Consider the following 23,577-nt stretch of genomic DNA (forward strand, 5'->3'; position numbering starts at 1 on the left):
TCTTTTGGGAACCAGTGACTTTTTAAAAGCAAGTCAGTTAAATGGCTTAATAATTATTAACTGCCCTTTTTCTTTTTTGGCAGTACTGGGGTTTGAACTCAGGGTCTCACACCTACTAGGAAGGCATGGTAACACTTGAGCCACACTCCCAGCCCAGTTTTGCTTTACTTACTTTTCTAATAGGGTCTTGAGTTTTTGCCTAGGGTCATCTTTCTTCGGGTGTGTTGAATTTGACTCACAGATAAACCTTCTGAAGGAGATTTCTGGGAGATAGTAATAAATGCTTGGCAGAGGATGGGGTGAGCCTAGGGATCTCTTTGAAGCCATTTCTAATCTACTGACAGCTGAAGCCAAGGAAAGTGATGAGCAGAGATGGTGTAGTGACAGAAGATATCAGACCTGAGGAAATTCTGCAGTTAGAGTAAGATGACACAGTGCAGGTCATTAAGGAAGCAGCACGAGGGCGATTTCAAAAACTGGATCGTTGACCATACCAAGTTAAGGGGGTGGGGGCGAGTATTTAATTATTTAGAAGATGCCAGATGATCGGGAAAATAAGAGAATGAGTGAGAAATAAAACGATGATGTGATTAAACATCTATTTTACTTTCTTTTCGAAGCCTATGAAAAAGGGGATTGTATCAAAAAAGGCTGAGAAACGGTTTTATTTGTTTTTTTCATAATCTTATAAACTCTTATCTTCTCAAGCCACTAACTTTCCTTGTAAATATAACTGGAAAAGGTAACATCCGATCTCACTCCGCAAGATAAGTTCAGGAACCTACTTCCCCACCAAGCTCAAGGGCAGTGGCTGTGCGGACCTTATTTACATTAATATTCCCAAAGCCTCCACCTGCCAAAAACAGCTGTTGATCGGAGTGTATGCTGTGATCAGATGCTAACCCGACTGAGCTATTACTGCACACAAAACGCAAAACCAGCAAACAGAGTATTACTTTCTGCGCTTGCGCTCTGGTTAGCGCTCCAGGCCGCTTCTCTACCGCAAGTCCCAAGTAGCAATGCGCCTGCGCCAACCCCAACTTCCGCCCGGCCTGGGTTGGCTTCACTGCTTCCTCTTCCTGTCTCGCGAGGGTACGGCTGTAGCTTGTCGCACACTAGGTGACTAAATAGGGCGCGTGCAGATGACAAGGCGGAAATGTTCTGGCCAGAGGCGGGACCACAGCCCAAAGGGGCTTGGTTTTGAGGAAGTTTTTTGAGGAGGGTCGGGTGGCTGGTGGAGTTGTGTTATTTTACAAGTTCCGGAACAGAGGCCGCTGCTCGGGGTCCAGGAGCCGGAGCCTCCGGAGGTTTGTGGCTATAACGCTGGGCGCGATTTGACGTCGCTGCTTTTGGCTCTTTTCGCCCCTCGTTCGTCCCTAGGGAGCCGCCTGTGCTTTCACCATGGCATCTACTGGGTCCAACCTCCAGGTACTCATCTCCCACCCCCTCAAGTGCAGGAGTCCAGGGGAGGCGCGAGAAGCGAGGTGGGGGCGGGGAGGAGGAGGAAGCGGCCGCGCCCCTGGTCGCGCGAGGAGGGCGGGGCCGCGCGGAGCCACAGGTGGGAGTGGGCCCGGGCAGGGGAGGGTCGTCTGGCCCGGGCCCGTGGGTTTGTCGGCCTTGACCTGGTTGGGGCTTTACCGCCTAATGTGAACCAAACTGAGTAGGTCTCTCCAATCGGTGCCAGGAAGGAAAAGGAAAAAAGTAGTTTTTACAAAGACTACTCTGGACCAGTTAGAAATAGGGTGGTCCCGCTCTGTCAGATGACTTGGAGTTTAGAGACCGCCCACGTAGCTCCGTGAAGTCATTAGCTTATGTTTTCTTCCAAACTGCAGTATGGCTCCTCTTCGTCACCCCCACCGCAGTGAGCGCAGTGTTTTGGACATAAATCGTAGAATCCTAATATCGTCAGTCTTAGCAAAAGGTCTCTAGTCCTTCGTGGAACGGGATTCTTAGAGAGAGAAAAAACTTAGGTAACAGTGTTTCCCGTCTTCCCGAATGTGTTGATGGTACAAATCACATACCAGGTATGTGTGCCTGGTACAGATACCCAGGATAATGGAAGATCTCCTTAACTAGGATAATTGATCTTGAAGAAAGACCACTCAAAATAGTGGTCTTTCTACTAAGACCATTGCGACTAAACTCACTTCTTACAGGTTATGGCTTGGTTTGTATATAAGATTTTTTTCATAGCCCCATTCAGAAGGAGTTGGGTTTTTTTGTCGTTTTTGTTTTTGTTTTGGCAAAGATAACTTGTAAGAGTACTTGGTGGTGGTATCACCAGTGATTTCTTTTGAAGAACCATCTTGTCATTATTCTTGTTCATTTTTCAGTTAACCAGTTTTGTTCTATCAGCTTTTTATTTGCCGGAGATTTTTGTGTGTGATTTGGGCATTACAACCATGATTTCTACCCATATTCTGATGTCTTCCTTGTGTAGGATTTCAACCCGAAATGGATCGTGTTTGATTTGGGTTGTTGGATGCTCTTCAGTGAATCAGCTAGCGATTGATCAATTAAAGGCATAGTCACTAGTGATAAACAGGAAGGATGTTGAGTTATAATTTTATTGGTGGTTGGGTCAGGTGTGCTTTCTCATTCAGCCTTTTCAGCCTTGTACCCTAGGAAGTTTGGATGAAGAATAGTCAAATAGTAACTTTCCCAGTGAACAAAGAAAAAATTCCTATAGCCAAAAGCTTTATCCGTTGGAGGATGCAGGTAACGACAAAGCAGATTATGAAATAATTCCATAACTGCTGTAATAGAATTAGAGGTTAGAGTGGATTGGCAGCAGGAAGGGTGTATCTCACGCTTTCACAGACAAATGAGAAACGTTTCACAGAGGAGGTGATATGATCTCAGATAAAGTGAGCACTAACTGCTAATTGCTCAGTGTTTGGCGATCTCATTAAATCCTCAAAACAACTCTTCAAGGTGACTATTATTCCAGTTTCACAGTTTTCGAACCCTTAGCTTATTAAGGGATGTTATGGTTATGGTGTGCTTAGAGACATGCAGCTAATTAGCATTGAGGTTAGTTTTGAATCCAGATCTATCTGCTTATAAGTCTGTGGATTGTTTTCACTGCAAAATTATGCCTCCTTGAACAAGAACATTGTAAGCTTTCCAGACAGAAAAACAACTCATCCTCAGTCCACAATTGTAAGAAACCTTTCAGGAGGTTGGAGAAAATTGCAACTAATACAGTAAGCAGAACTCAAAGTTTACTCAGTCCTCAATATTTATTGTGTCTGCTATGCCATGCATTATGCTAAGTTCTAGGGAATCATAAATACTACATGTATGTACACCCATGACCTCACATGGCTTATATTCTTAGGTAAAACAGACATATAAAGTGACCAGTAGGATACAGTGCAATCATTGGAGAGTGTACAGGAGGCAGTGGAAATCTAGAGCTAGTATAGTCTGGGCTGCCCCAGGGGTGTTGGAGAGGGCTTTACAGCAGGAGGATCATGACTGTACTGAGTCCTGGAGAAGCTGGAGTTTTTTGGGGAGATATTTGGGTGGAACCTTTTCTGTACACACACACACACACAGGTATGCCACCTAAGTTGGTCTCGGTTGTGCCAGTAGTTTGGTATGACAGAAACTCAGTGTACAAGATGGAGGCATGAGCCAGAATAGTTAGGCCATATTACCAGGAGCCTAGTATGCCACACACAAATAATGGATCCTCATTCTGCTGTAGATGGGAGTCATAGAGGATTTTAGACATGGAGCAACATGTTCTCACTTTTGTTTTAGAATCAGTGTCATCTGTGCACAGTGAGAAACCTGACTGGTATTAAGCTTGGGTGAAGGGAGACTAGTTATAAGGGAGAGGCCTGTGTAATAGAAGGTGGTTGGCCAAAATAGTATAGTAACTATTTGAATTAGGAAGAAAGGCTTGATCATAGAAAATTTGAAGAATAGTCAGGGTTTTATCTCCAGTTAAAAAGTGAGGGAAGAGTCTGAGCCTGGGTTTTCTACCAAATTTCTAGGTTAGTTATCTGAATGGGTTAGGAATTAGGTCTTGGAATACAAAAAGGGTGTGTTTGGGGAGGAGCAAAATAAACTCAGTTCTGAACTTGTTAAGTTTGAGATTCTTATGGGACAATCAAGTGAGCATTTTGACATACATATGTAGAAGTGGGGTGAGTGGGGCTAGGCTGGAAATAAGGATTTAGGAGTTACTAGCATAATCATGGTAGCAGAGGTTGTGGGCATAGACAGTCCCATTTGGGAGAGTTAACAGAATAAGAAAAAACAAGGACCAGGGACCCTCTGGTATTGATGTTTAAGAAAAGTGTACTAGACTAGGGGTGTGGCTCGCAAATGGTAGAGCACCTACTTTGCAAAGCCCTGAGTTCAAACATGAGTCCCACCAAAAAAAAAAGACATTTTAAAAGCCAGGTGCCGGTGACTTATGCTTATAATCAGGAGGCAGAGATCAGGAGGATCACAGTTTGAAGCCATCCTGGGCAAATAGTTGATGAAACCCTAGCTCAAACATACCAGCACAAAAAAGGGCTGATGGAGCAGCTCAAGTGGTAGAGTGCCTGCCCAGCAAGCATGAGGCCTTTAGTTCAAACCCCAGTACCACAAAAAAAACCCAAAACACTGAAAAGGAATCACTGAACAACCAAGAGTAAAACCAGGAGCAAATGGTGTGATGAAGACCAAAAAAGGAGACACTGTCAGGGTATTTGTTACCAGTGTTAAGTACTGCAGAGAGGGAGTTAGATAAGCATGAGATTTGGAAGTTGTGAGAGAAAGCATTGCCTTGGGAGAGCTAGGAGTCAAGAAACGAAGATGAACTTGGGATTTTACTGCGTCAGTAAAGAGGTGCTAAGAAGACAGCTAGAGAGAAGTCTAAGAGTGAGAGAGAGTTGGACTGTTTTAATTTGGGTTTTGTATCTATGAGTCTGAGATAGAACTTGAACCTATTTTTTTTGGCTGAGCAGGGACCCAACCAAAAAGAGAAAGGTTGGGAGAATAGTACTGTGGCATGTCACTGATAGAGTAAATGTCAGGGAGGTGTGGACAGGCTCCAGAGCATACAGGAAGAATTAGCCTTGGAAGACAGGGCTGGGACATCTTTCCTCCTGACACAGGAGACTGTAGAATTTACATTTCCCTGGGTTTTCTAGGGTGGACACACATGGTCTCCTAATTAAAAAAGGACAATCACAGGGCTTCCCAGCCTTCATACTGTCATATTGATGACTGACCCTGGTGTAATGGGGTCACTCAGTCTTGTGCCAGCCACTGTGCTGACTAACATTGCAAAGGGGAAGACGACAGACATAACTCCTGTCCTTATGGAGCTTACATTCTAGTGGGAAAAGTGTTTTAAAATGGAATGAATTTGGGAGTCATTGAACACATCTCCTGTAGGGAGGGAGTAACAGAAGTGAGCCTGGGCCCAAACACTGAGAAACATAGTTCAGGGTCTCATACAAGGGGGAGAATCCACAAAGCCCACAGGGAATGAGCTGCCTGAGAGATAGGAAGACAGACAGGAAAGTGGTGCTTGGGGGCTCAGCAGAGATTGTGTCAAGAAGAAGGAAATGATGGTCTTTGTAGAATATTGTCAGACGATTAGGATGAAGGTAGCAGAGTTGGTCTTTGGATCTGGCATCATAGAGCGCCTTAATTTGAGTAGTTTTATTAATGTGATATGATCAGGGGAAAAGAATAGAGGCTGATCCAGTGCTATTTGGTCTCTGAAAAATAGCAGAGAAACTAAGGTGAAGGGTGTTTTGGTATCATAAGAGGCTTTCTGAAGAAGAGCTGTTTGTAGGCTTGCAGAAATGTCCAGTGGAGAGAAATTGTTGTTAGAGATGACAGAGGTGGAGTAACCAAAGGGAGAAGATTTTGAGAAAGCAGTAGGGGATTTCTTTTTCACTCATTCAGCAGTTTGATTGAGTACCCGTCATCTGGCAGCAGCATTCTGGTCAGGAGTGCCAGGTGATGTCCTGTGCTCACAACGTACTGTAAAAGGGGGATGGCCAGTGAGTGGGATACAATGACAGGATAAAGATTGCAGGGGTGTGGGGAAAGCTCTGAAACCCAGATGGAGCACAACCTCTGATAGAGCAGAGTAGGGAGGGCCTCTCTGAGAACTTATCAGCTGAGTTAGGTCTGGAACATTCTAGGGGGAGGGATATGCAGTGCTTTGCTGCCTACGTGAAGGAGGACTGGATGGTTTTAGGTGAGATCCAGAAAGCTTTTCCAGTTCAGGAAAGGCTTTGTAGACCATGCTTTGGCATTTTGATTTTATCCAAAAGTTCATTTGCAAATTGTATCATTTGCAGTGGAAAGCCATCAGAAGTTGCTGTGTGTGCTTTGGGATGACAAGGATGAGTGCTACAGACTGGGTAGTTGTTTTTTTGATGGTTTGTTTTTGGTGGTACTGTGGTTTGAATTTAGGACCTTGCTCTTACGAGGCAGGTGCTCTAGGCAGGTGCCATACCTCCAGTCCTTTTTGTTTTAGGGTCTTGCTTTTTGTCTGGCCAGCCTGAGACTTGATCCTCCTACCTATGCTTCCCATGTAGGTAGGATCACGGAGTGCACAATCATATTCAGCTTTTGTTGGGATGGGATGTTGTTGGTAACTTTTTCCCAAGCTAGCCTTGAACCGCTACCCTGCCAATCTCTGTCTCCCAAGTAGCTGGAATTACATGGTAGGTAATAGTTTTGACAAATAGTTTTGACAAATTTGATAGTGCATTAAAATAGGTAGTAGTAATGGAGATGGTAGGATTGTGTTCCAAAGGAATAATTAGCTCATTGAAACCATAGAAAACATAGTTAATTTCATTTCATTGAAAAACCAAAGGTGAAATGTGACACTCATCAGATAAATAATTTTTTTTTTTTTTTTGTGGAACTAGAGTTTGAACTCAAGGCTTCGTGCTTGCAAAGCAGGCACTTTCCCATTTGAGCCACACCTGTCCATTTTGCTCTGGTTATTTTTTGGAGATGGGGTCTCACTAACTATTTGCCTGAACTGGCCTCGAACTGCAATCCTCCCTAGTTCCTAGTTCAGCTTCCCAAGTAGCCGTGATTACAGGTGTGAGCCACTGGTGCCTTGCTAGAAAATCAAGTTCTTAAAGGTTTGAAGTGAACCAGTACTGTTTTGTCTATTTAAATTCAAACTCAATAAAAATTCTTTGGTCACACTAATCACATTTCAAGTACTCAAAAGCCGTATGTGGCTGGTGGCTTCCATATTGGACAGTATAGACACATACATTTTTCATCTTTGAAAAAAGGCTGGTTCAGACTATGTAATTAGTACAGTATTTGCAGCCAGATGGCTCAATATTGACTATCAGAGTCCTGCTTTAAGTCAATCGTGGTGGTTCATAGCTGTAATCCTAGATACTGAAGAGGCTGAGGCTCTCTTGAGATGACCCCCTTTCAGTCTATTTAAAGTATATTCCTTTCGTAATAAACTTTATTGTCACTTTCACTATAAATAAAAAGTTTTACTATAACAGATATCAGACTGGGGATGTAGCTTACTGGTGGAGTGCTTGTCTAGCATTTACAAGGACCAGCACCACAAAAAAAAAAAAAGAGAGAGAGACAAATCTAAGTGCTTACTGTGAATGATTGGCTGAAGAAGCATAGCTTTTTAAAATCATCTAAGAAGAAAATTCTAGTCAGAATAAGAAAAGACTTTATTTCTACTGTGCGGCTTAATCGTTGAGCCTTTTTGTGTGCATTTTTATGTGGCCAGTCTCACCTAAGCACCAGTTGACCACATGCCAACTCCACAGTTTATATTCTGTGAGCTTCTTACAAAACGTGAAAATTTGTCTTTGCTGTCAGGCTAGCTGAGCTGTGAAACATGAAGCTACTACATTTTATCAATTCTAAAACAACACTATCTTCCTTTCCTCCTACTATAACAGAATAATTGTGGTCCTCCATTGGGGCCTTTCTTCCCATTTACAGATTTCATCCTGTCTACATCCCATCCGTGAGCAACTGCTTCAAAGTATGTTCTTTCATATGATTGGTTTTAGGGTGATTTGGATGCTCTTTATCTTAATTATCTGCTTATTTTTAATATAGCCTAACCATGATTGTTTTCTTTTTTGTTGGCTATTTCTGTTGAATCCAGTTTCACTATCTAGATTAACCCAGTTGAAACATTTTAATGAATCATGTTTATTCTTTATTTGTATGTATCTGTGTATTTTTTTAAATTATAGTTTTGAATGAAATCTTATTTTGAGATATTTATAGACTCACACACAGTTACTTGTTAAGAAATAATACAGAGAATCCAGTGTGCCCTTCACCCAGCTGTGCCTTGTAAAACGCGTACAGTAATATAACCAGGATGTTGACATTGAGACATTCTGCAGATATTTCCCAATTTCACTTGTACTCAAGTTGTGTGTGCATGTTTTTGTTCAGTTTTATCAGTGTAGGCTTGTGTGTCCACCACCCAGACAAGAGCAGTTCTATTCACAAAGATCCCTGCTGTTGCCCTTTTACAACCACCCTTTTTCTACCTACCATTACTATTCCTTGGCAAAACTAACGTATCTCTGATTTTGTTATTTTGAGAGTGATATATAAATGGAATCATAATATGCAATTTTGGGGAATTATCTTTTTTTAATCAGCATAGTTACCTCAAGATTCATCCAGGTTTTTTTGTTTGTTTTGTTTTTTTCCTGATGAGATTGGGTTTGAACTCAAGGCTTAATGCTTGCAAAGCAGGTGCTTTATTGCTTGAGCCATGCCTTCAGTCCTGTTGGCCCTGGTTATTTTGAAGTGGGATCTTGTGTGATTAGTTGGCTTGTGCTGTCCTGGAACTACCATCCTTCTGATCTCAGCCTGCCCAAGTAGCTAGGATTATAGGTGTGAGCCATCAGCGCCCGGCTAAGATTCAAATTTTGTATTGCAGTAGTTCATTCCTTTCTGTTGCTCAGTAGTACTTCATAGTATTAATATACCACAATTAGGTTAACCATGCAACCATTGAAGGTTATTTGAAGCAATCACACATGTTTCAGGTTTTTCTGTGACATAAGACTTCATTTTTCTGGGATAAGTGTTCAGAAACACAGTTGCTTGTTTATATGGTAGCTGCATGTTTAGTTTTGTAAATAAAATTAAACCAGCCAGTTTTCCAGGGTGACTGTTCATTTTACATCCCACCAGTATCTGAGTGATCCAGTTTTTTGCATCCTCACCACTAGGTGATGTTCTCACTGTTTTAGAGTTCTGATAGGTGTGTGATCCTGCTCATTGTGGTTATAATTTGCATTTCCCTAATGGCTAATGATGGTAATTAAGCATCTTTTCATGTGGTGAGATGTCTGTTCTTGTCAATTGTCCCTTTCCTAATTAGTTTCCTTTTTAACTGTTGTGTTTAGCCCTTTCTGTATTCATTAGTCTTTTGACTAATAGTGTGTTTTGCAAGTTTTTCTGCCAGTCTGTAGCTTACCTTTTCATCCTTTTAACAGGATCTTTTTGAGACCAAAAGTTTTCAGTTTGACCAGGTTCAGTTTATCAGTTTTTTCCCTTTTATGTTTTGTGCTTAATGATGTCAAATATTAGAACTCTTTGCCTAACCTTGGATCCTGAAGATTTTCCATGTTTTTTCTAAAAGTTTTGTATTTAACTCTGTAATCCACTTTTGGGTTAATTTTTGCAGAAAGCATGAAATTTAAGTTGAGGTTGCTTTTTTTTTTTCTTCTGGCTATCCAGTTGCTACAGCACCATTTCTTTAAAAGCCTGACCTTCCATGATTGACTTGCCTTTGTCTCATTTTAAAATGTCACCTGAGTATATTTGTCTGGATCTTATTTCTGGAAAGTTTTTCTTTAATATTACAAAAGTAGTTCATATTCACTAAGAGTATTTTAGAAGATTTGAAAAAGTAGAAAATGAAAAATCAGTAAAGTTATAGTTATCAAAGATAAACTCTGATAAATTTCCTTCCCATCTTTTTCCTGTGCTGTTGTTTGTTTTGCTGTTACTTTAATAGTTGAACTTGACATAAAAGGTTATATCCTGCTTTTTAAAAAACAGCTATCATAAACACTTTTGATGTTATTACAACTGTTTCTCAATATTATTTTAATGATCTTTTAGTATTCTGTGGTGTGAACCCTTTTGCTGTTCCAGGTTTCCAGGTTTTCTGTTATTTAAATGACCTCTCTGATTCATGTCTTCTTTTTCTCAGTTAACTTTAAAGTTAATTAGTTATTTGGTTAAAAGTTTGGGGTATTTTTCAGATATCTGGTACTTCATTACCCCATTGCTTCTGAAGCAGTTTTATCAAATTTACATTTCTACTGTTGGTACATGCTTTAGAAATAGCAGCACTTAATTTTTGAAAATTTCCATAACTACTTTGTAAATGTAAATAGTCACATTAGTCACTTATTTTTCATTAGGCCTGTATTTGTCTTTAGTGAAAAATTCTGTGAAAATTTTAGTGATTGGTACTAGATAAAGTAAAGATTCGGATAATATTTATCCATATAACAAGTAATTTACATTTTATAAAGCTGTAATGTATAATAAAGTGAAGTTGTGATCTTTTAAAAGATGGTTTGTTTTAAGGTTGATTATTTTAAAATGCTTTTGAGTAAAATGATTTACTTCCAACTTACATTTGTGCTTTGACTTTAATGTTACTTTTTGCCTTTCTTAAACAGAAAGCAATAGATCTTGCTAGCAAAGCAGCACAGGAAGACAAAGCCGGGAACTATGAGGAAGCCCTTCAGCTCTACCAGCATGCTGTACAGTATTTTCTCCATGTAGTTAAATGTAAGGTCATAATTTATTTTAAAACAGTAAAAGAAAAAAGTATTCTGCTTCAGTTATAAAAATTGAAATATAAAGCCAGGAAAATTCTATGCCATCCAATTACAAAAAAAGAGAAAAAAAAAATCTCACTTTCCATCTAGTAACTTTTAAGTATTCTCACTTAACTAACAATGTGACAGCTATTATAGTTATTACTTGTATAGCCAAAAATCCCATAGTCGATAAAGGATAACTTTTATTTTGTGAATAATTCACCCAAATTGTGTAATCTGAACTTACTCATTTTAAAGCAGATATTTGAAAATAATTGTTTTAAAAATAGGTTAGGAGACAGTGGTATTTTTACAGCTAGATATGGCATGTTTGCTGTGTGCCAGGCACTGCTCTGGACACTGTTGTACGAGTGAGAAAAGTGAATAAAAACCTGCACTCATGGATTTTTTTTTTCTTCTTATACTGGAGTTTGAACTCAGGGCTTCGTTCTTGCTAGGCAGGCTCTCTATCACTTGAGTCAGGCCTGCAGCCCTCTTTCCTCTGGTTATTTTGAGATTGGATCTCACTTTTTGCCTGGGCTGCCCTAGACCTTAATCCTCCTGTTTCATCCTTCCCACCTAGCTGGGATGATGGGCATGTTCTGCCAAGCTCCAGCTTTTTCTCCTGGGATGGGGTCTCATAAACTTTTTTGCTTGGGCTGACCTGGGGTCATTGTCCTCACAGTCTTAGCCTCCCAAGTAGCTAGGATTACAGGCTTGAGCCACCACGCCCAGCATTATTGTGTATTTTACACTTGGGGTTCAGGGTTTTCTTTGAAGCATGCCCATTTAAGGGAAAGGGGAGAGTTCATGTCATATTTGAGTGAAAGTAAAAATGAATTATAATAAACAAATACATAAAGTTAATCTTATGCTTGTATGTGTCACTGAAGTCCACTTTTGAAAGTAGTCCTGACAGAGGCCTATATGTAGTAAAATTACTATGTTGGTGGTACATTTAACATGTGAGAGCTCCGTCACTTTGTATACTCTGAAATAAAGCTATGCAGACATTAATGAAAATGTTTACTGTAATATTGCTTCTTTTTTATATTTTATTTTATTTTTAATGCATATTATAAATACACATTAAACCCCATTGGAGTTGAGTGTAATATTTTAGCATGTGCATACGGTGAACTGATCAAATTCAGCCTCCCTTTATCTCCCCCCATTTCCCAACCTCTGGTAATCACTATTCTGAATTCGGATTGTCTTTCATGTAATTTGTTTTACATTGTCAAAATGTAAGAAAAGAGTATGGAACTTAACAGAATATTAAATAACTTATTATTATTTAACATTAACTTAAAATACATACTGTCCTGCTCAGGTCTTTTTTGGGTCAAACCTGCTCACAGTCTCCAGTTGTGTGGGGAAAGAAATAAAAAGAGTTGCTAATCATTGATTACAATGAATTAGAGATGATCTTTCCTCTTCCTACAACATAGGACTTCTTTGTTTAAAACACTAAGTCTCAAGAGTCTGAGCCTTCCTACATAGAGCACTAATGGCCTCTTACTCCCTCCAACAGATGAAGCACAAGGCGATAAAGCCAAGCAGAGTATCAGGGCCAAGTGTGCAGAGTATCTTGACAGAGCAGAAAAACTAAAGGAGTATCTGAAGAAAAAGGAGAAAAAACCACAAAAGCCAGTGAAAGAGGGTCAGCCAAGTCCAGCTGATGAGAAGGGGTATGTGTTTAAGTGTTAAATTTTATTGTATCTTTTAACTTTTTATTTGTGAAATACATTTCTTTTGTTTAAACCAGGTGTTAGCAAACCATGAGTCATGGAGCAAAGTGGACCTGTGGCCTGTTTTTGTCAGTAAGTTTTGTTGGGACAGAGCCTCACCTGTTCATTTACATTTGTTGCCCAAGGCTACTGTCATAGTATATCAATATGTTGAATGGTTGCAATAAAAACCATATGCCCACAAAACCTGGGATATTTACTGTCTGGTCCTTCACAGACCAAAGTTTGCCAATTCCTGGTTTTTCAGTAGGAGATTACATACCTCAAGTAACCCTTCCTGACTGCTTGCTAGTAGTAGAGGAAAAGACTTTCAGGAATGGTATTGACTCACCCCTGACTGCTGTGTAATACTGAGAGTTAAAGTTATTGATGTGCTCTGTGAATTAAACCTTTGCCCTTGTGGACAAAATGAAAAATAACTACAACAATGTAAATATTTTTTGGATATCTTACGCAAAGCTTTTTAATGTGGATTTTGCATTAGATACACATTTATAAACACTGAAACCAATTTTTGAGTGTCTTCTTAGAGGGGACATATAGCCCTTCAGGTGCAGAATTCATTTATTCCACATATATATGCCCAGTTCTACTAAGCATGGGGAACATAGTGCTCACCAGATCCTCTTTGATCATTTTATGAATTGGTGCCAAAGGTGGTTCCAGACAACATACACCTAGGAAACAAGAGACTTTATCCTGGGGTGATCTGACCTGGTTGGGCTTGAAGGCAATGAGATTAGGGGAGCTTTAGAGGGTGTGATACAGTTCATGTTCAGTGTGGCACAAGTTCCTTAGCTGATCCTTTGTGGTCAGGAGGAGTGAAGTGCCTTTTAGATAGTGCTTTGGGAGCTTTGAAAGACATGAGGAATACAAGAACTAGAGTTGACTGCCTGCTTCAAAGTACATGGTAGAGTTTAAAGAAAGTTATAAGCTCAAGATTTTATATTCTCTGTTCAAGCTATGGTTAGGGAACCAGGGAGTTTCTGTGATGCCCCAAGAATAGTTTATCTTCTGCACCTACAGCACTGACATGACAAATGACAGTCAAATATTGTGGATTATTGAATTTCCATATAGGATATTTAGTATAAGAGGAACTCCCAATGTGAAATGAAATTATTAGGGAAGAATTAAGTTGACCATAAGTGCCTGGGGCCTCCAAACCTCACGTAAGACTCCCTTGCCAGCAGAAACAGTCTGTCTTCCCCCAACTGTTAGGACTTTGCAGTCTTGTGTAACAACCCTGTAATAGCTCTCCTGTGATGATTACCTGACAGTTTTCCTCCTGTACTGACTAACAGTCTTGGTTACAAATAGCAGGACTCACATTGGCTAAGTTAAACAAAAAGAATTTTCTTACATGGATTACCTTTCAGAATTTTGAGGCCAGAGAATCAAACTTGGATTCCATATCACTAGGAGAAATGCCCAGTATACCATGTGGGGACCTGCAGTTGAAAGCTAATACATATGTGTTATGTCATGTCCAAGTAGGAATCCCACTGCTGCCAGCCTCCCTGCCAAGCACTCTCCAGACTCAGAAGTGCATGGTGAGACCTGCACAACTCCCTCAGGTTTCTCTGAAGAACTTGAATCTCCTGTGGTGTCACACCTGCAAGGGAGCCTATAGAGGGCAGGTTTTTATAACTACAGACTTTATTTATTTATTTGGCCGGGATAGGATACTGGGGTTTGAGCTCAGGGCTTTGCTTTTGCCAGGCAGGTGCTCTACTTCTTGAGCCATACCTATCCAGTCCTAGTACTGGAGCTTCTATTGAAGGAGGTTGGAGTGAGTGTCAAGTGAGTCAGCTTCTTGGTTTCTACCATCCTGTAATAATTAGGGCCATCCCATTTTGACAGTAAACATGTCAAGCTTTTTATCCCCTTTTATATCTTATATTTTTTAAATAATATAATGCCATATGTTTTGCTTTGTCACCTCTTCATTCAACATTCTATCAGAAACATCTTTCCAGTGAACTGTTTCTGCAACATCTATTTTAAAAGTTGCTCTTTATTCTATCATAAGCTAATGCCTTTAAATTGAATGTTAGCTACTTCTGTTTTTTTTTTTCCTCACAGTTGCAGTATGGATGTGATTATTCTTATAGTAAAATCCTTAATTTCATTTTAAATTATTTCCTCAGATCTAGATTCCTAAAATGCTGAGTAGGCCATTGTTCTTTGACCTTGGTTCACTTTCATCAGAAAGTATCCTTTGGAACCCTCAGACTGAGGGTTATTGACTTTTTTGTACAACAGTATGCTGGATTTTTCCTCCACTATGAATTCTTGTTCTAAGTTATATTTTGCCTTATCGTGGTGTTTTTATTGTTGTTCACAATTCTCCTGTAATTCATCTTAAATCATTCATGCAGCAATGTGTGGAGTATGCATTTATGAATTCACACACACATTGGTATGTCATGGGAATTTGGAGCTAGTTGACTTCATCCTGGTCTTTTTGTCCTTTGCCTATTCATGATTCCCTATTAACTGACAATGTGCTTGGCTTCCTATTTTAACACATTCTTAAAAGTAATAAAATAAGCATACCCTTTCATGTAAATGTCTTATCTTGCTGCTTAATTTACATTCATTTTTGCATTATTTGATACCAGTAAGCCTTCATTTGAACATATTAAATTCTTTTTATTAGGAATGACAGTGATGGGGAAGGAGAATCTGATGATCCTGAAAAAAAGAAACTACAGAATCAACTTCAAGGTTGCTCTAGATTTAATTTTTTAATTTGTGATTTTATTTGAAAAGATTCATGGTGGATTGTCTATTTGAATTTTTTTTTCTTTTTCTCTATATTTAAATGAGGTTCAAAACCTAACTTTGGTTCCCAGTGGTCACATGCTGGCTTTGTTTAATGTGATTTCATAAGAGTTTCCTCTCAAGGGTTTCTATAGTTTGTGCTTTTTTCATGGAGTAAAAATAGTTTTGCTTTTATATCTGCTTGTAAAACTCTTTCATTTTATTTGCCCACTCATCGACAAGGTAGTGTTTATACCATTAATGCTTTACAAAATCGGATGGTATTAAAGCATATTATTGTCAGAGGAGCAGAATGGGTTGGGAATTACACTTGATTTGTATTTCTGTTGCTGTGGCTATTAGTTGATTCATGTTCTACCTGCTCCTCCCATCTGCTTTTCAGTGTTCTCATATATGTTATGTCTTTATTTTTTATTCTCTTTTCTCTTTTAGCTTTCTGTTTTTGCCTGTCACATCTGTAAAAGCCCTGCAATTCTACTCTATAGTATAGTGACATAGTGGCGAGGGCATAGATTCAGCTCTGGACTCCACTCCAAGGTCTCCCGTTTAAATGTTTTCCAGTCCTGGGCAAGTTCCCTCACCTCCTACAGTCTCTAAAATGGAAATTCATAGGATCTTCCTTTCAAGAAGGAACATATAATAACAGCATAATAACTTCCTTAGCATTGTATCTGACAAGTTCTAGAGAATTGATAAATAGTAGCTCTGTGTATCTACAAAGGCATCTGTTTAAATACTGGCTTTTAAAATTACTGAGATGTGATTGTTCTTTGATATGTTAGCTAATGGTTTTTCAGATAAACCTTATACTTAGTCATTGGTAATACATATTTGTTCATTTGAATCTTACCAAATGGAATACTTAACTGGGAAGGATTCCCAGTTCAGCTGTGGTTATTTATAGCGACTATACCGGACTTCACGAGACCTTTAACCTTGCTGTGCCAATCTCTTCCTTTTGGTAATGTTTGCCACTGGGATGTATGAGCACTATAAAGATGGAATCTTGAAAACAGTACAATTAATGAGGATAGAGAACAGTTTTATACACCAAGAACTTCAGATAGATAATAGTCTTAAGGGCAAAAACTTGAGTTCTACTGCAGAGTCCCCACTGCCTTGAAGGGGTGTTGCACATACTGTTCACTCTGAGTATTCATCAGGTAACCCAGTGGTCCATGCAGAGTGGCTTCCTCCTGTTGTAAGGCAAAAGCTATTTCTGTCTGCCTCTCTGGTTTTGGTTTAGTTTCTCTTCTCTTTTCCCCATTTCTTCCCACCACTCATTCCCCCACCAGCCAAGTGAAAATTGCCTTTTCTATTCAACTTTAAATAAGATATAACCAATTTTTTTGGTTATATGTGTGGTACTGGGGTTTTAAAGTCAAGGCTTCATGCTTGCTAGGCAGGTGCTACACCACTTGAGCCAGCCCTTTTTTATGTTTGGTAGTTTTGAGATAGGGTCTTGAAAACTCTTTGCCAGGGCCAGCTTTGAACTGTGATCCTCCTGATCTCTGCCTCCTGAGCAGCTAGGATTGCAGGCATGAGCCACCTAACCAGTTAGTTTTTAATAAAGATTTTTATGAATTCCCTGTCAATTTCTAAGGACCAGAGATATTTAAAAAAATTACAAGTGATTTAAGCATTAAGTGAGGAAATGTATTTGTTTCAGGATGAAATAGAACCTGAAAGGAGTTCTAGCCTTTCATATGAGTTTTTCCCATCTTTTAACTTAGTGGTTTGCTAAGGGACTTCATAGTTTAATTTCCTTTTTTAAATCATTCCTTTTTCCAGTGACTTGAGGTTGAATGATGTTTTACTATAATACATAGTATAATTAAAGATCAGACAAATTTATATAATTAGAATTACAGTTGTTTTATTTTTCAGTGATCCCATCTCACCTTTGTAATTTTACAAATCATTTTAAGTAATGTCTAGTATTTATTCTTTCATTACTAAACAGTCCATAGTCATCTTTAAACTTTAAGGAGAAAAGTATTAGTTAAATGTGAAAATAAGCTGTGTATCTTTTAATTGCATAAAAATCTTGAGTTAGCCAGATGACACACGTATATAAACTTACTTTCATGTGACTGACATGAAATCTTAGCATATGATATGGATATTTTTTCCTGTAAGATTACTAATTTTAATAGAACATTAAAAAGAGAAAATGCAAATTGACTTTTTTATACTAGAGTGAACTTTTAAGATGTAAAATATTTATGCTTTTGTTTAATTTTAGTATGATAAGTAAAGATTTTCCTAATTTAGGAAAGTAAGTTGTTGAGTATAATTAGTCTTAAGAAAATAAGTGCTACTTCCTAATCAGAAGAAATGACTTATAAAGCTAATTTCAAAACCAGTAAATTGTGTAAATAGTGTTGTTTTATTATACTTAAAACAATTACATGTCATCTTAGAATAAGCTGCTTAGTAGCTTATAGTTGAACAATTTCTGTATGCTAGAAAATTGGAAAAGCTTTTGATGAAAAATAACTAGAAAACTTTTCTAATAAATTACAGAAGCCTTCTTGGACTATTACTGCAACATTTGCTATGGCTTTTGAATCTACTGCACTCAGAAACTCATTCATTCATTTAAGTAACTTTGTTAATTTGCAAAAGTTATAAATGAGTCTGTTTAGAAGCCAAATAAAACATTTGGCAGATCTTAGGAAATTGCTGTAAATCTACAAGGATGCACTTCCTCTTTTCTGTCATTTGCTTCTGCTTCCATTCCCATTCCTTTCTCCTTTCGCTTTTCTTCCCTCAGTCTTAAGTTCCAGTTGTTGAGCATATTTTCTGTCTGGTTGAGGAGAGCATTAGATCACCTTTTTTTTGGTTAACAGGAAAAAAACAGTAAATCAGCTGCCATTAAACAAGTACACTTGATGGTGCAGATCCAGTGTATTCAAATACTGTAGCCACTTCATGAAATGTTCCTGCTTGACCGAGCACTCTAATATTCATTACGCCACCTGATCCTTACAGTAGTCTGTGTAAGTGATGTGGCCAGATGGTGGTATTATTTTCATTTTGCAAATAAGGAAGCAGAAATACAAATGCTGAATGTCCTCCTACCCTAGGTTGCCTAGCCACCCAGCTAGGTTCCTGACTCTGACTACTTCACACCATTACTTCCTCATTTCTAAAAGGTTTTTAGTACAGAAAACTTCCAAAAAAGTTTGTAAAGCATTTAACATTCTTATTTCATGTGGCTTTCTAATTTTGATAAAGTAGTCTTCCTTAATTTAAAGATTGACATAATTTTTTGTAGGTGCCATTGTTATAGAGAGACCAAATGTGAAATGGAGTGATGTTGCTGGTCTTGAAGGAGCCAAAGAAGCACTTAAAGAGGCGGTGATATTGCCTATTAAATTTCCTCATCTTTTTACAGGTAAGATGACTTTTAAATAATTTCATTTGAAGATTCTTGTAAAATGCATCAATGACTAAGGTAAAGCATTGTAAATTCTTTTCACCATATCGTGAATTGTCTTAAATTTTGACAGTTATAGGAATGATATATCTTTATGCAAAGAAGTTTCATTTCCTGTACGTATCTACATTTGCAATATATATTGTAAAACAACCTAAATGTCAGCCAGTAGGGCATAAAGTAAATCACTGACATGTGGTAGAATGCTATGCATTTATTAAAATACAGCTCATATCTACATTAATTATATAATTTATTGAAGAATTCCTACATCTCTTATAAAGATCAGAAAGGAAGTCAAGAATGTAAATAGTATGATTCCATGTTTGTTAAATAAATGGGTGTGCTGAGAAGTAAGTGTAGATGGATTGACTTAAAAATGTTAATGTGTGGGCTGGAGGTGTGGCTCAAGTGGTAGAGTACCTGCCTAGCAATCATGAGGCTCTGAGTTCAAACCCCAGTGCCACCAAAAAAAAAAAAAGGCCATGTGTGCCTAAGGAATATGATCATAGGTCGTTCTTTCTTCTTTTGACTTTCATCTGAATTTTTGCAATAGTCATGTATTAGTTTTTCAAGAGTATTTCTTAAAAAGAGGAGTAAGAATTATTTAATGGCTTCAGATGAAGTGCATATCCTCTAGGGCCAAAGGGACAGCTCGTTATCACTGTGAAGAGAATGTTGCTGACCCACCATCTGGAGATAGCGCAAGTTCTGGTTCCAGCAGTAAGTGACCTGTCGATGCTGAGCCATTTCTTCATATTGTCCTTGTGACTGCTGGCCTGTGTCTGTGATATGGCTACACCCACAGTCAGACAGAGGTTTTTCCTTTTGAAAACAAGCTCATTTATGTAGAGAGCAAATCTGTGATGTTGGCCTTAAACTGAACAGGTGCAGACAGTAATGGAGAGAGCAAAAAACCTATGGGCCACATCTTGTCCACCACCTAACTTGCAATTATGACTTCCTAACTTGAGAATTAAGAAACTTAACAGTATAGGGCTGGCAGGGTGGCTCAAGTGGTAGAGCGCCTGCTTCACAAACACAAGGCCCTGAGTTCAAACCCCAGTACCATCACCAAAAAAAAAGGAAAGAAACTAACAGTATAAATGTTGACATCGTCATCCTATAAAGGTGCAAAAACGTGGTTGAACTCACTTTATGTTAATTGCTTTACCAGTATTTCCCAAACATAAGTCATTTAAGTATCAGCGTCATGAATTTTTCTGTATATGTACGTGTACCATTACTTTTTAAAAATATTTTTCTTTAAATTGCTCACTTTTTAGAACAAACTTGTTCTCAAAGTAAATACTCAGAAACATGTAGGAACCTGTACACGAGCACCTTCCTTAATTATCACAAAGTTAGCATGCCTTTGTGATCATCGTCCAGCTCAGGAAATACTGTATTTCTTGAGTTCAGCATTTTGTTTTGTTTTGTTGTTTGAGATGGGGTCTCCCTGTGTAGCCCAAGCTGGCCTCAAGCTCGCAGTCCTCTTGTCTTCATCCTTCAAGTGCTAGGATTAAGGTGTGTACCACCAAGTCCAGCAATTGCATACATTTAAAAGAGGAAAATAGAATTCGAATAAAAGTTCACCTTTTATAATAGTAAAGATAACAGTATTTAGTTTTGCCATTAATCATCTGCATATCATGTTGTTGCAGACACTGTGTACCCATTCACAGTTTGTACCTAGTGATGTTTTAAATGTGTGTTTGGTATTTTATTATCAGCTGTAACACAGCCTGGTTCATTTTAGGCAGCATTATGATTTCTCATTAGCAAAACTGAGATACATGGATTTAATTTTTTTCCTTGTTATGTTAGCAAAACTAGGATTTGAAGAGTTTTCATATTTTTACCCAACCTTTGAGTCTATACTGTACTACACAGTTTAGAAAGAAGTGTGCTCCCCTGTGACTCAAGAATTCAACAACAGAACTTCCTAAGTCATCCAGACTATTAGCTTCATTCCTCCAAAGATCATAAATATTTAAAGGAAAACCTTTTCAACTACAGTTCTTTAATGGGTATAATTTTCCTACAACCTTCTTGTGTTGAGAAGTGCACACTACAGATGCCCAGAAAATACCTTTTGCCTGAACTGTTTCCCCCCTGATTAGACTGTAAGCCCCTAGAGGGCAGAGATCCTTTTGTCTGTCTGCTCTGCACATTGTGGTTTCCATGCTTACAGATTGAATGAGTGAGTGAGCGAGTAAATTAACTTCCTATGAGAAGGCCTCTATTTATGTAAATACACTTTGACATAGTACTCTAGAGAGGACATAAAACACACTTAAGATGTGCTTACCTTTGTATTTATTTAAAAAATACCTTTATTCTTGCTGATAATTCTAGTGGGAGAAACCTTGTCACTGTATTCTTCAGTATGATGTCTATACTAACTTAAATTAGCAGTCTTGAAATTCTCATGTTATTTTCTGATGCAACTTACAGGCAAGAGGACACCTTGGCGAGGAATCCTATTATTTGGGCCACCTGGAACAGGAAAATCCTATTTAGCCAAAGCTGTAGCAACAGAAGCAAATAACTCGACATTTTTTTCAATATCTTCCTCTGACCTTGTTTCTAAGTGGCTAGGTGAAAGTGAAAAGTAAGTTGTAAATTAATTTTTTTTTTTTTGGTTTCTTCTTTCCATTGTAGTTACTATCAATTAGTCTATAAAGTAATACATTTTTTATATTATTAGTAGACATTCAGAGAAGTGATATAATACATTAATTTCTCTGTCCGACCAGTCCCTTTTAGATTTATTTTGTAGGAAAAGCACATACACATGTGTATGTATAACTTACTAAATTGTAAAATGTGAATTATCTACTGGTAGCATTCTTAGTCTCTGCACCTGAAACATACTAGAATTTTAATCTATGTAGTTGTATATAGTCTACATAATTTAATCTGCATTGTTCTTATAATCTGGTATATTTCTTTATTTTTTTCTTTAACTATTTTTCTAACTGAAAGTTTTTATTTAATTTTAGATTGGTTAAGAACTTATTCCAACTTGCCAGAGAGAACAAGCCTTCAATTATCTTTATTGATGAAATTGACTCTCTGTGTGGTTCAAGGAGTGAAAATGAAAGTGAAGCTGCACGTAGAATTAAGACAGAGTTTCTAGTTCAAATGCAAGGTAATATTGCTTATACTACTGATTTTTAAAACAATTTTTGTTTATTATGTAGTCATTATTATAACAATAGTAGAAAAGTTAAGCAGAATTTCTCCAATTGAACTTACTATTTCATTATGCCAGGTTTCATTCTTATTGTTTTCATATGAATGCACAATTTTATTCAATTATAATTATATTGTAAGACTCACTGATATAAATAGTAAAGAAATTAATTAACATACTGGGAGCAAAATCAAAGAAATATCTTGAAAACAATATTAATAGTATTTGTCCATAGTGTAGAAGATTTGGTTCTTGGAAATATTTGCCTAGTATTATAGTAATACGATATTTGATTAAATACAGTTTTTCCAGAGAGACTCAAGATGAGGTGCTTTAATGTTAAGTAAAGCACTACATTTCTTACCAGAACGTACAGATGAGGTTTAAAAAACAACAAAATGACAAATTATTTAAAATATTGCCTATTTTAATACAGGGGTTGGTGTGGACAATGATGGAATTTTGGTTCTGGGAGCTACAAATATACCCTGGGTTCTGGATTCTGCCATTAGGCGAAGGTAAGCTGATATAGTGAACATCCTACTTCTGACTACTCACCTTTTGCCTACTAAGAAGGCACTCTGATAAGCTTTCAGAAATTTTTAATGTGCCCTAACTCTGTTATCCCCTTGCCTTGGAGGAAGAGGGGTGGCCATTTTTGTTATTTGTTTGCCTACTGTATTGAAGATGTAAGATTCCACACAGTGGAATCTTTTACATTGGAAAGTATGTTGCTTTGTGCTTAGCTTTAGTTTTGATTAAGCTTAGTGGGCACTGATGCTTTCAAAATTTACAAACATTGTTCTGTATTTCAGTGAAAACCATATTAAACTTTTATAAAAATGATTATTTTGCAAGTCAAAGTAGAAATCTACTAAAGTAGATTTTTAGTTTTAAAAATGTCTGTAACTTGTAAGTTGACTATCAGCTGTAGGAAAGGTATGGAAGATCTTCCCTTTCCACTGCTTCACAGCTCCCTAGTCCATTCATTTAATTTTGCATGGTAAAATTTAAAGAGCCCTTCAGTTTTGGCCACTTTATTCAGTTGGTTTGCCAGTATGCTAGTTTACCATCCAGTACCAGGAAGGAAATGTGTTAAGGGTATTGAAGTCTCACTGCCACAGAGAGTTACCTGCAGGAGGAAAACCTGCAAAGACAACTTACATTATCTCTCCTTGCTTCCTTCCTATCTCCAAATACTGAAATTCTAAGAAGGCAAGTAAAGTCACTGTAAATAAATCAGCATTTATATTTATGGTATACAATTATTAGTTCTGAATGAACTCAGAGAGGACTTTGGTATGATAAATTTGTTTATAAAATTTTGAGTAATTTTTCTATTTTGAATTTAGAGAATCATTGTCATTGCTATCTTACTAATTATTGATCCTTTCATCAAGAATTCAGAATATAATTCTGCAGGAAACTAATCCTGTAGGATTACATGTCTTTTTATGTCATTTATTCCTAACATTGGCCAAGAAACCCCAAAATCATATGAGAAAGACTAAACCATCCAAATTGATTTCCTGGTTATTTTGCTATCATTTTTTTTTTAAT

At 37.8% G+C, this 23,577-nt stretch overlaps 1 protein-coding gene across 1 annotated transcript in view; it reads left to right on the forward strand.

Annotated features, from left to right (window-relative positions):
- The first annotated feature begins 1,141 nt into the window (after positions 1-1,141).
- Positions 1,142-23,577, forward strand: part of Vps4b (vacuolar protein sorting 4 homolog B) — a 28,901-nt gene continuing 6,465 nt past the window's right edge. The window contains exons 1-8 of the mRNA XM_020175298.2: positions 1,142-1,428; positions 10,695-10,806; positions 12,373-12,529; positions 15,252-15,319; positions 18,657-18,776; positions 21,276-21,432; positions 21,824-21,972; positions 22,454-22,535. Coding sequence (XP_020030887.2) covers positions 1,402-1,428; positions 10,695-10,806; positions 12,373-12,529; positions 15,252-15,319; positions 18,657-18,776; positions 21,276-21,432; positions 21,824-21,972; positions 22,454-22,535 — 872 coding nt within the window. The 5' untranslated portion in view covers positions 1,142-1,401. The remainder of the gene's footprint in view (positions 1,429-10,694; positions 10,807-12,372; positions 12,530-15,251; positions 15,320-18,656; positions 18,777-21,275; positions 21,433-21,823; positions 21,973-22,453; positions 22,536-23,577) is intronic.

Source organism: Castor canadensis, chromosome 4, assembly GCF_047511655.1.
Source record: "Castor canadensis chromosome 4, mCasCan1.hap1v2, whole genome shotgun sequence".
NCBI lineage: Eukaryota > Metazoa > Chordata > Mammalia > Rodentia > Castoridae > Castor > Castor canadensis.